Source organism: Onychostruthus taczanowskii, unplaced genomic scaffold (assembly GCF_017590055.1).
Source record: "Onychostruthus taczanowskii isolate IOZ18803 unplaced genomic scaffold, ASM1759005v1 scaffold68, whole genome shotgun sequence".
Classification (NCBI taxonomy): domain Eukaryota; kingdom Metazoa; phylum Chordata; class Aves; order Passeriformes; family Passeridae; genus Onychostruthus; species Onychostruthus taczanowskii.
In genome coordinates this window covers 3,901,059-3,913,473 of record NW_024504566.1, presented here as the reverse complement: position 1 = coordinate 3,913,473, position 12,415 = coordinate 3,901,059, and the positions used below count along the sequence as shown (strand labels likewise).

At 37.5% G+C, this 12,415-nt stretch overlaps 1 protein-coding gene across 1 annotated transcript in view; it reads right to left on the bottom strand.

Moving 5' to 3' along the window:
* The window catches only part of DOCK4 (dedicator of cytokinesis 4), a 161,470-nt gene extending 159,501 nt beyond the window's left edge, over positions 1-1,969 (bottom strand). The window contains exon 1 of the mRNA XM_041421047.1: positions 1,648-1,969. Within this exon, the coding sequence (XP_041276981.1) occupies positions 1,648-1,969 (322 nt within the window). The remainder of the gene's footprint in view (positions 1-1,647) is intronic.
* Between the last annotated feature and the right edge of the window lie 10,446 nt (positions 1,970-12,415).

The window sequence follows — 12,415 nt, the reverse complement described above, 5'->3', positions numbered from 1 at the left end:
AGAATCAAGGGTCATTAAACTTCAATGACTTCTGTGAAAACCAGACTATGTCTGTTGTAAAGGGAAAATACTCCAAGACAGAGTAAATTTTGTAAATTATTAATGCAAGTTCTTCTAAACCTTGGTCTCAGGTGAGCCGAGGTGGAGAGATTTGGAAGAAATCACAAAAGGAAGTGGAAGAATTGAGGAATCTGAAGAAGTTGCAGAAAGGCTCTGCAGGAGAGAGAATGATAGATGCTTATAAGAAGGAGGTTTTTAAACACTCCAATGTAGGCAAAAGAAAGCTAGCACCAGAGAAGTTAGAAAACTGAGACAGGGAAGAAATGTTAAAATATTTCACCTGTGAGAAATGGAACAATTATGTGGGAAATCTTTTGGGAACATACATATTCTTAAATATTGTTAGTACCCTTTCAATAGAACATTTGCCTAGAGAGGCAACTGTAAACACTCAGTGCCAACAGATTTGTTATACCAGCATATTTTCAGGACAGAATTCTTCTGAGAATCTAAGTGGTCCATCAAATCAGAGATGGCTCCAGGACCTGCTTTCATGAAAAAGCAGAATACAGATAATCCACACTAGGCAAGTGCAGCTGAAATGCTGGATGAATCTACCATAATCTAAGAAACTCTAAGACTGTCATTCTGAAGTGACACCCAATAATGTTAACACAAGCCTACAGCTCTCACACAGATGGATTTTGGTATTTATTCAGACAGAAGGTTAACTGCTGCCATAAAGGAAACTGCAAAGGACCTTAAATCAGAAAAGAAACGAGAGAGGTGCCAAATTCAGAAATGCTGGAAAAAAAGAGTTTTAGTTTTGGCTTCTCAGACTTTTTGCCCCAAAGAAAAACAGCAAGTGTTAATGCTGTCTGGGAAGTTTTGGGTCTTGTTTTGTTTTGGTTTGTTTGTTGTTTTTTTTTTTAATAATATTATCATTTGTTCTATGAGAATGGGACTAAGACCAGAAGGATCATTCCATGTAAGCCATTAAACAAGGAGCAGATTGTTCTGCTTTCTGGATTACATTGACCATTTCAAAGGTGAATGCCCCTTCTGACTAGGCACCAGCGACCCTTCCTCTTTCAAAACAGTATTCATGTCTCTTATTTAGGCAGAGGCCAAAATAAAATACAGTCACCATTTCATACTTGACAGATTTCAGTATGAAAAGATTTGATAGTAATTACTGTGCATGAAAGCCTCAGTGTTGCAATTTATCACAACAAAAGCACTTCAACAAACAAAAAAATTGGTGATGAAGAGACAATGCATGCAAAAGTCTGCAACTCCTAGTGGGCAATGAACTTGTTGGTTTACAGTTGTACAAAGCTAAAATTTAATAGAAAGCAACAAACTAACCTAAAGGATCTGTATTTACACAAATAGATGAATTAAGGAGATTAATTAGCATTATGATGTTTAAGAGAAAGCAAAGTGTCAAGATGTGAAGGGAAGAAAAAATATTTAAAAGGTAAGACATAATGTTTCTAGAAGAAAACTAATTAGCAGCTAATTTATCACATCGCAACTACCTGCCATCCTGAGGGGGTTTCTGACAAGCTAGAAGGGGAAAACTAAAGAAATCCTCTGCAGCAGATCTAGGGCAGCATTCTAGGTCAGTGTGCCGAGAAGCAGCACCGCAGAGGGCTGAGCAGAGCGGCTCTGCAGCCTCGCAGCTGCCCCTGCGCGTTGCTATGGGCACAAATCCCACCAAGGACTCATCCTCAGTACCCCAGAGACTCCTCTTCCCAAAGTGTTCTTTGGGAGGAAAACTTAAGAGATACTGTGAGAAACGTGAAGGCAAGTTGTAGCTGAGATGCTCCTCTCCACGAGCAGGGAAGCGCCTGCTAACTAACCCCTGCGAGTTTCTGCTTTTTGCGCACGTCGGGGACAGCTGCCCGCGGCCGGGACAAGGCTCCACTGATGGCTTGAGCCACCATGCTGAACCTCCTGCCCTCATCCTCAGCAGCCAGCAGGGCCCTTTGTCCTCCTTGAACACCAGTGGTGGGACTTGAGCATCTCCTTCCAAAACAGGCAGTTAAAAAACACGGCAAATCAAGTATTTCAGAAAAACTGCATAGGCAAATGTGATTTTAAAGGCTGTTTTGGGATACAAGGAAGTAATAACAACAACAACAGAAAATAAAATAAAACAAAACAGCAACCCCCCAAAGAATCTAAAAAAAAAACCCCACACACAAAAAAATCCTCACAAACCCCAGCAACCAACACAACCCTTCCCACAAGATTTGCATTAGAATCTCAGTCCCAAAAAAATGATAATTCATTTCTTCAATTACCTCCCCCACACCCTTTTCTAAGCATGTGTTTAAAAAGTTTGTCACATTACACTATATTTTAAACTCAAGATGACTTAACAAATTATACTGCCATAAATATAGCTGGCAAAATTAGGCAGTTCCAAACTGCTTTTTTTTCCAAACTGAAAAAAATTGCAGCTTATCCTAGAGCTCAGGATAGACAAGCAAGTAAATTGCAAATATCTACATCCCAGAATAAACATTCCAGCAAAATCTGAAGTAGCAATTACAAAATAATTAGCTACATCATTTTAAAGGACAAAAGGACATCAACTAGTATCTACAAAGGTATTTATTATGCAACAAGCCTTCAGTTAAGACAAGCCCAAATAAATGGTTCTAATATCTAGAAGGCTCTAATCAACAGCTCAATATGCATAGCACAGGAGTCCAGAGAGAATTGGGGTTTTTTAATAAAAATATATAAAACAGATAAATTAAAATACATTAAAGAGATTAATTATAAGACATCTTTAAAAGTTCAAGTGGGAAAAGCAAGGAATCTGAAGCAAACTCAGGAGTGGCTGCTCATTAACTTCAATTGAGCTCAAAGTGTTTGCTTATCCTAAAATTCAGTGTTTGAACAGCTAGTCAAAAATGTGAGTCTCTAAAATGAATATTGTTTCATTCATCTGACAGACTTGCTACAAAGCATCATTCTGAGTTACTGTACCTGGAACAAACAGAAGGCATGGTCACAGGTCAAAGCAGCCTTTGCAAGATCCAACTACCAAGCGGCAAATTGATAAAGCATTTAGTATTCTTGAATTAGTTTGCCAGTATTTTTTCTTATAACTATTTCTTAGGTACACATGATGGTTTTGGCTACAGTTTTTCACCCAGCTGTATTACTTTTGAACAAACATTCTGGGAGTTTGCCAAATAATTTAATGTAAGAGACAGAAACATGAGGATACCATAGGCAAAACAAGTTATTTTTCTTCCTAATTTCCAGCTGCGACATACTGTTAGTCAATTTAACATTTATACCATATCCAGGACCAGCCTTCCAAGTCTGCAGACCCAAGTGAAATATGGAAAGTGAGCCTCCACACTGATTAAGAGACGTTTGAAAGTTCTTTGCTTATATCTTGTGCAGGTTTTGACTGGGACAAAGTCAATTTTCTTCATAGCAGCTTGTATAGGGCAGTATTTTGGATTAGTGCTGAAAACTCTGTGGATAACATAGGGATGTTTTAGCAATTGCTGAGCAGAGCTTACACAGAATCATGGCCTTGAGGCTGGGAGTGCACAAGGACTTGGGAGGGGACAGAGCTGGGGCACCCTTGGCATTGCAGCCACTGCTGCTCGCATGGCACAGAAGAAAAGCTCCCATAAAGTGCAACTTTAAATTAGCCTCTTCCTTACTAAACTGACATAAGTATTGCTGGCAAGTTCCTACTTAAATATCTTACATCCCCTTTAGTTACTAGTAAAAGAGGCTGCAGATATTGAGATAACAATCCATTTAATGCTCTCAGGACCAAAAAAATGGGGAATCCCTCACTTAATAACTACCTTATTCATGAAACACAGAGTTCACCCACTCCATAACAAAGTACCAAGAAATCAAACATAGATATAATGACCTGAACTATTTCAATGTATTAAGGATTTGAGGTCTTGAAGTCCTCCAGTTTCTCCAAGAAAATACAGAGATGTGAGATCTGGCAAGGCAACACCATTAAGAGTCACTAAGAAGCATCATAATTGCATGAAATTCAGCAACTATGATGTATCCTGTAAACCACAAAATCCATTCCACATGCTAGTCTTGACTATCACAAGACCTACACAAACACCAACACACACACCCAATGAACACACCTTCAGGAATAAAGAAATAACATTGAGGTAGAAAGCAAGAGTTCAAAAAGTAGATCAGACTGTATAATTATTATAAACAATTAACAAAGGAACAAAAGTAGACATTGCCTATTTAAAATGCAAAAGTACATGGAAGTACAAAGGGACTTTCTTCACTTCTTAAAATTTATTAAAGGCTTCTGCAAAACAGCAATGGGGATAAGCATATTAGCTCAAACCTCAGAACTCACTGCATACACAGCACAATCTGTTACAAAACTAGAAATACAGATCAGCAAATGTTTATCTGCAGCTTAAACATACAAGTATCAGCTTAGAACAAAAGATTTCTTTTTTAAGCAGCTTGACACCTCCTCTCTGATTTTATTAACTATGTCTTGTGTTGATAAGCAGGGTTGCATGCATTTTTTCCACTTACCCCTCCAGCTTTCTGGTGAAAACCTTTTGCTATTCTAGAGTTCAGTACTCTTTATCTCTTAAAAATGTATGGTTACTCCAATTTTAATAAGCTATATACCCTCAGAAAGATTTTTATCTGTATTAAATACTGTTACCCCTAAAACAAAGCCTAGACCTCTCATCCACTTTCTGTAGGCCACATTTACCAAGAAAAGCACATAAATTCCTAGAAATGGCCTTTGCTCAGGATAAAAACTTGAAAGTAACTATTCTTTATGTTGACAGATTTGTAGGAAAGAAAAAATTATATTCATGTAGCAGGTTTGCTCACAATTTGCTACACTATGATGAAGACTGCAGGTTACTTACTAAATTTGCCTTTTACAAGACCATTTACAGTGACTTCCATAGTGCATTAAACTGTATCAAATCACCTGGGAACTTATTTGTTATAAAGGACTTTTAAAATCTTTTTAATTTATCCAATCACTTCTTACAAGAAATTCAAATTATTCCTGGAGATGAATAACATTACATGACCTGGTTTCCAATTTATTTTTTTCAATATTTCTGGATAATCTCCAAATTTCATCTTGTCTGAAGCACCACCTACACATCTGGATAACAAAACTACTTCATAGTTGCCAGTTAGCTCTTGGCTTATCTATAATTTCATATTGTCCCAATAATAAGACAATAAACAACCATTTTAACTTGATTTCTGACAGGAAACAGATCCGATTCACTGATCAACTCTGCTTCAGTCTATGTTGTGACATTAGAATTCAACAATACTCTGGCTGAAGGCAAATCACCATGTCAATGGACAACTTTTCCACATTTTTGCCTATCTGTTTTCAGAAGAGCTGAAAAAGCCTGTTTGCTTCTGGTAGCATAATCTTTCAAATATACTTTTAACTCATGTTATTCTATCCTTAAACAGAGAAGATCTACAAAATAACCAAGACATATTCCTTTGCTTTCCATTTGTACCAGGCTTTGAGTGTCAAAGAAGCATTATGGTTTTATACGTAATGCAACCATTAAAGAAAGAATTCTTTGCCTTAGTTTCCTTTTCTGGTTTCTTTTTTCATCATCTTTACAAACTTTCAAAGAGTAGTGCTTGTGGGAAATTCAAAGGTTATACATACATCACATCAGTGACACCAGGAGAGGTAGGAGAGAGTAGGTTAAAACAGAAGCTAAAGAAGGAAAAGGTTACAGAGAAGAATGGAGATAGGAAACATGAGACATATTCCTTCCCCTTTTAAAATTCTAGAATCTTTATATCTGGCTTTTGAAAGGATATAAGGAAAAGCTGTCACAATCAGACAGTACAGCAGTGCAAGAGGTTGCTCAGAAGGTTGTGCAGTCTCCCATACTGTAAGTTTTCAAGGGTACCAAACAGATAGTGTGCTGAGTAACCTGGTCTCATCTCACAAGTGATGCTGCTTCAAGCAGAAACATGGACTAGAGACTTTCTGAGGTCCCTTCCACCCTGAATATGCTGTGATTTATTCTGAGTTCCCAAGCTGAGTTTGTGAATACATTTCTAAATCATGCATGAAAAGGATAAAAGAAACCTGAAACAAACAAGCAAGTAAATTCTGAAGAACCCTTTTACTATGATTACAGCCTTCCTTCCTGTTGTCATGTTCAGAAGCAACATTAAGGGTTATCTGCTTGATCTTCAAAAAAAGGAAGAAAAAACTGTTATTCAGTATTCCCACAAAATCTTGTTTCCTTTAAAAGCTGCGTTATTGTACATTTTATACCCAGTTCAGATGAGACTACAGTGAATATAACTTGTACTTCAATGAAGACAAACTTGTCTAGATAAAGCCTGAAGCTCTTCTGTTCTTCAGAGCAGTCGTTTGCCTGAGCCCTGCTCTCAAAGAGGGAAAGGGGAATGAATTTCTGATGACCCACTAGAACCAACAGCACTCCCAGGTCTTGCTTATGTACATCTATCTGAGTTGTAAACACTGCTGTTAGTGACAGAATTGATATCCACAACGACAAAGATGTAACAACAGTCAAAATACTGAAGGCCACATAGGAAATCTTAAAGATATGTCCAAAGCAACACACAACACCTTCCCCCCCATGTAAACTCAAAATACAAATGGTTTGCGGAGGAAAAGAGTTAAAGACAACACACAATCTATTTGGATCTGCACTTTACTGCACATACTGCAAAAAAATACAGACAGACATTACACACCAGAGTAAGAAGATGTAAATAAAAATAATAATAACAAATAGTGACAACTACATTTTTAGAAAGCATGATGCATCCTGAATTAGCAAAAGGAAGCATAAGCACAGTCTTGTGGAAAAAAATAGTCCCTAAAAACCAGAGAAGTCAATAAAATCACTGTATTAAAATACACTGAATAACAAGTTCCAACAAGTAGACCTAGAACCAGACATCTGGACTTTAGATTTCAATTTTTCATGACAACCAAACAGAACCACCTTTCATCTCACTTTACTGTAGGTAAAAGTGTACTAAAATAAAAGTAACAAAAGGAGTGACTGCATGTATTATCTCAAAGGGGAGATGGGAGAAAATGCATTAAAAGAACATCTCTCCCTCAAAAACCATCAACAGAACAAAGCATCAAATATATACAATGCTGAAAAGCAGAAGGTCCTTCACTTTTGCACTTATAAGCTACATATAAATATATGTATAATTTTGGTAATGGGCTGAGTCTGGGAACTGAGACAGCAAGACAACAAACTTATTCTCCATGAGACTGATGAAAAATAGGCCCATTAAGTAACATGTTGCATTGAAGATTGACTCCCTTTAAAACAAACAAACCCAAACATGAAAAACCACTCCAATTCCCAATAATCCCAGCACCACCTTCAGACAATCATCAAGTTGTATAGATGAAAACATACAAACAAAAATCAAAGATGGTAACAAGGTATTTCCCAAAAAGTTGGATTTTGACCAGCTGAACCTGTTTGTATACAAAGAAGTGCACATCTTGAATTCCTACAGTTCTATATAGAGTGGGCTGTTACATTACCCAGAAGTCAAGCTGGAGGGGGAGAAAAAAAAGCAAGTCTTACTTTCTCTTCTACCCAAATTACTCCTCAATGAAGAATTTACATCTTAAGTCTCTATTTTAAGTGAACAATAGTTAGGAAGAAAAGTTATCTATGGGATCACTAGCGAATTCCTCTAGCAATGAAAAAATTATACCTTGCAGTACACAACAATATTTTATTCAGTCTAATTTAGACACCAGTCAATAGCACTTTCCAGGGATGATTGATTGCATATACCCCATTGGAAAAAGCTGTGCTGTTTAATCCAAATATTGTGTATTTAATTTCTAGTCACCAGTGACAGGGAAAAATTTCTATCTGTGAGTTTTATTCTTTGTAGCACCTTCCTGCTTTGCACTGCCAGCCATCTTCCATCAACCTTCACAATCCCTCAGGTGAAGTTCCCTCATCCCATTTTTTTTTCTCTCACTATGTATTTTGAGGCAGGGCTGATAAAAGCTGCTCAGCTCACGCACCACTTTCCTCTACAGCAGCTCTGTCCAATACCGATTCAATACAGATAATGAATGCAGGGGAAGATTCCAGAGGCAATAATTTCATGGGACTAAGCATGTAAAGCTGGGATAACAGATAGCTCAGGAACCTTCAGCAACAAGAGACAAAGCCAAACAAAAACTAATGATAAAATAAAATAGGGTTTACAAACCTTTATTTATAATAAATCCTGAAAAGGCTCACGTAAACATAGTTCAGATAAATCCTACCCACACCTCTCCATACCAGTGCATCAATGCTTCTGGGGCTGTGCTGGCGTTTCACCAGGCTGCTCTTCCCCAAATCAAAAGCATCTGCCGAGCCACAGTTTCAGACCTGTAGCAGACTCTGCTTTCAACTCAGTTGACAGGGAAGGTGGATCTCAATTCTTAACTTGCATTTTTATTGCTATAGTGTCACTTGTTTCAACTGAACATTTTCTGCAGGCCCACACACATCAGTGTGTTGTGAGTGGTAGTGTTGGTGTCATTTGTGTGCTTGGTGGCACCTCCTAAGCAAATTATTTCAGAGATGACTGCCACCACATAAACTCCATGCAGCATCTAGTGTTTAGCAGAACTGTAAAATATAAGCCAGATAATGAAGGCCCAAATTGTCAGCTTGCTTAAAAAAGAGCCCATGCCCTTGGGATCAAGGTGAGGCATGAGCAGAGTGATAGACTTGTCCAATCCCTATCTCACTTTGAAACAATAAACCTAATTTACTAAGTTTAACTTTGAGAGCAAACCCACACATTTAAAAAAGATAGGCAAACTACCTGGGAATATGCAAATTGATCCATTATGGAATTTGCATAAAATCTGAGGGAGAAAAGCTATGAAACATTTGGCACTTATGCTTTAATCCTCATGCTGTCTCCCTGGCAGGTAGAGAAAAGTCTCTCTTCAAATCATCACAAAACTCAGCATTATTAATGGCCACCCGCCTCAGAGACACTTCTGTGGAGAGGGTTTTCATAGCTAACATTAATATCTGTGCAGCAAATCATTTTTATTTAATTTTTCTAGTGCACTAAGTCCCAATGTACCAATTACAATTGCTTCACAGAACTGCAAGTCTAACATTCCCAGACATTATCTCATAGAAAAGAAATAAAAAAGTAAAGACAAGAGAGTGCGGAGTGGAAAGAGATTACTTAACTGCAGTTATATATTTCTGTGTACTGTTACAGCATTTAGCTGAATGGAACCTGAATCTTCAGCTGCTAATAGTCCCTAAATCCACTAAGTAATGAAAGCACTTCTCTTCCTCTTGGTCCTGTCTGAACAAAGACCACAAGCAAAAGACATTTCTAGTATTTATTTTTGGACTACTCAGTCTACCGGGCCCAAAGTAAAAAGAAAAGCCATTCTGACTTCTAACTGCACATCCTCATGTGGACAAACTTGATGGAAAAAGTTCTCCCTAGGAAGAAATATAAAGTCTACTAAAAAAATTTCCTGTCATGGTAAGTCAAAGAAAAATAAATCAGTGCTTCTCTGAACAGAGAGTGCCTTTCTATCCCCATGACATTAACATCTTAGCAACACAGACTTCTTCACTATTTGGGGGAGTGTGTGTCACTAAGAAATTCTGTTTTCAGCCATTAAATATATGCAGATCAAGTAAGCTCGCTGTATTCCCAGGGAGCTTCCGCACGTCAGACATGCCTATCATGAAGGCCTGTATTACAGAGAGAGAAATTTAACTTGCCCTGTGCACAATGAAATAAAATCTACAGTTATTTCAGTCTCCAGAAAACAGAAATGGAATAAACTTCCAAAATACCTAGGAAAACAATAAACAGATAAACTGACAGAGCATTGTAAACAAATGCATTGATTACTAACATTTAAACATACTATTTCTAGTAGACGTTAGATTGTTTCCTGCAGTTGAAGTATGGTAATCAAAATTAGTATGTAAAACCTAGTGCTGCAATTATTTGGCTACCACTTTATTTCTCAATATTTAACAAAACTTTGAGACCTCAGGTACTTTTCAGATTTTATTGGGTTTTGGACACTGCATATACACTTGATTCTGTTTCATGTGAAACTTCCCAGAGAAGAGGAGATGAATGCAGTCAATAACTCAGTGTGAGAAACGATCTGCACGACTGAACCCTGTCCCACTTTCCAGCTTAAGTAGGTTAGCTCGGCTGTCAGCAAAACCACTGGGCCCTTTTGGGGAGACTTCTTGGCACACAAAAGGGTCCTCACCTGTCTTCAGCGCTTAAAAGCCAAGACAGAATTCTATATATTATAGAGTTTACTTATTTCAAAATAGTATTTTTAATACTATGACTCATATTGCCATCATTTTATGAGAATACTTGAATAGCATTTTGAAGCATCCTCCTAACCAAGTGTAGTAATATATAATGCCAATGCAAAGATTGAGTTGCCCAAAATACATTTATCTTTTAATAATTAATTTCAATAAACGTATTTCAGACACAAAAAGGAAAATTACTTAAAAATCTGGAAATGCTTTTGTATTAGCAGAAAGCTTTTACTAGAGTAGAAAGTTGTCAGCTCTTGGAATGCTGATGAACTGTTACCCCACACCAGGTACTGGCAACAACAAGCAGGTACAGCATTAATGAACTGCCCTCAATCTTCACATCTCACCATGACTTAAATACAATTTGCAATTCTGCTCACAAAAAAAACCCAATCTGAACTAGTACTGATGCTTTTTAAACACAACAGCCTGCAGTCCTGAGCAGCGTGCCATAGCTGAGCCTCCTTTGAGCAGAGCAACTGGACAAGATGATCTGCAGGTGTCTTCCAGCCTTTGCTTTCCTATGATTCTGTGATCCTTGAAGAAAGCACAGCTATGAGTCACAAAGCTGTACACATCTGCGCAGATGGGCTCCTTTTACCATTCAAAACCAAACAAAAACCAGATAAACATGAGCGACTTTGCTATGAGTGGAATGAACAATAGACATTGAAAGGAAATGGCAGGCCACAATTTTATTTAATCATGGCATAACAAGAATCCAGGTCAAAGCTACAGCATTCCCAGTATGGTATCTCCTAAGGATACCATTCTTTTATGCAATCAGAGCCCTAGCTAGGGAAACACGATCTCTTTCTGTTGACATAAGATCTCCCAACCTGAAATAGTAATCACAGTAGAATGTACAGCTATCACACGTTCAAAATTGGAATAATGCAAACTTTCAAGACAGAATATTTTTTAGACAAACAAAATTATTGATCAGTCTCAGTTTTAATTATTGGGAAAATTTCTTGAACAAGGAAACCTGTGATTAAGTAACTCACAGAATACGCACAAATTCAGCTACACTGCCACAAAGAAAGCAAGATAGTCCTGCAAATTTTCTTCTTCTGTCCTGAAGGGGCTTGATATCCAAAACATAAGTTGGAAGGCTGCCACTACCAGCCACACTAATCAGTGCTCCTGGGTCTAGTGATGATACCAATGAACTTCATTTCTCCCTTCCCTATACCTTTTGTACTGTTACACATGGTCAGCAGTGTTCTGCCTCTTCTAAATGTTTTAAAACCACAGAAAACAAAGTCAAGAATAGCAAGGCAATGTTCCTGTTGACTGTGGATGGGATGTCATGGGGGCTTTTCCAAACCTACTACACTTTAAGCATCAACCAACCTATTGTTTTGAGAAGCATTTCACAGAAAGCTGTTACGTGTTCTCTCTTACCACATTAAGGTAGAAAGGCAAAGGAGGACAAAAACAAGTAGTCTGAATAAGTAACTAGAAGCCAGTTGGAGCTTAATATTTTTTAATTCAAGTTAACGTCAAAACCATTTGCTAAGTGCATCCTATTACTGCAGTGTGACACACCTGCATTTTCAGTGCCTTACTAGCACCAGCTTCCACTGCTTAGCAATGAGTGACAGCAATTCTTACTCGAGACATTAGATGCTCCTTACAGAGCCAATGACAATTATTATTTCCAGAATTCTTGAAAACCTTCTTAACAGTCAAAAAGGCTGCTTGTCTTACATCAACCTCTTAGCGATAAAAGAGCCTAATTTCAAGCAATAACATTTGACAATCAGTGAATTCTGAGAACAAAGCATGCATGCTTTCAGACAGTTTTAAAGAATATTACCTTACTGAAAATGAGCATACTGTAAGACTTTTGTACTCCTGTTACATATATATTTTAAAAATATTAGAAGAGCATCAGGTCTTTAACAAACATTTCTACAAATTCAGTATAAACTTCTATAAAACAAAACAGCAAAATATTTCAGTTGTGGCCTATATCTTACACATTCCTTCTGTTTTCTCAAACTGGT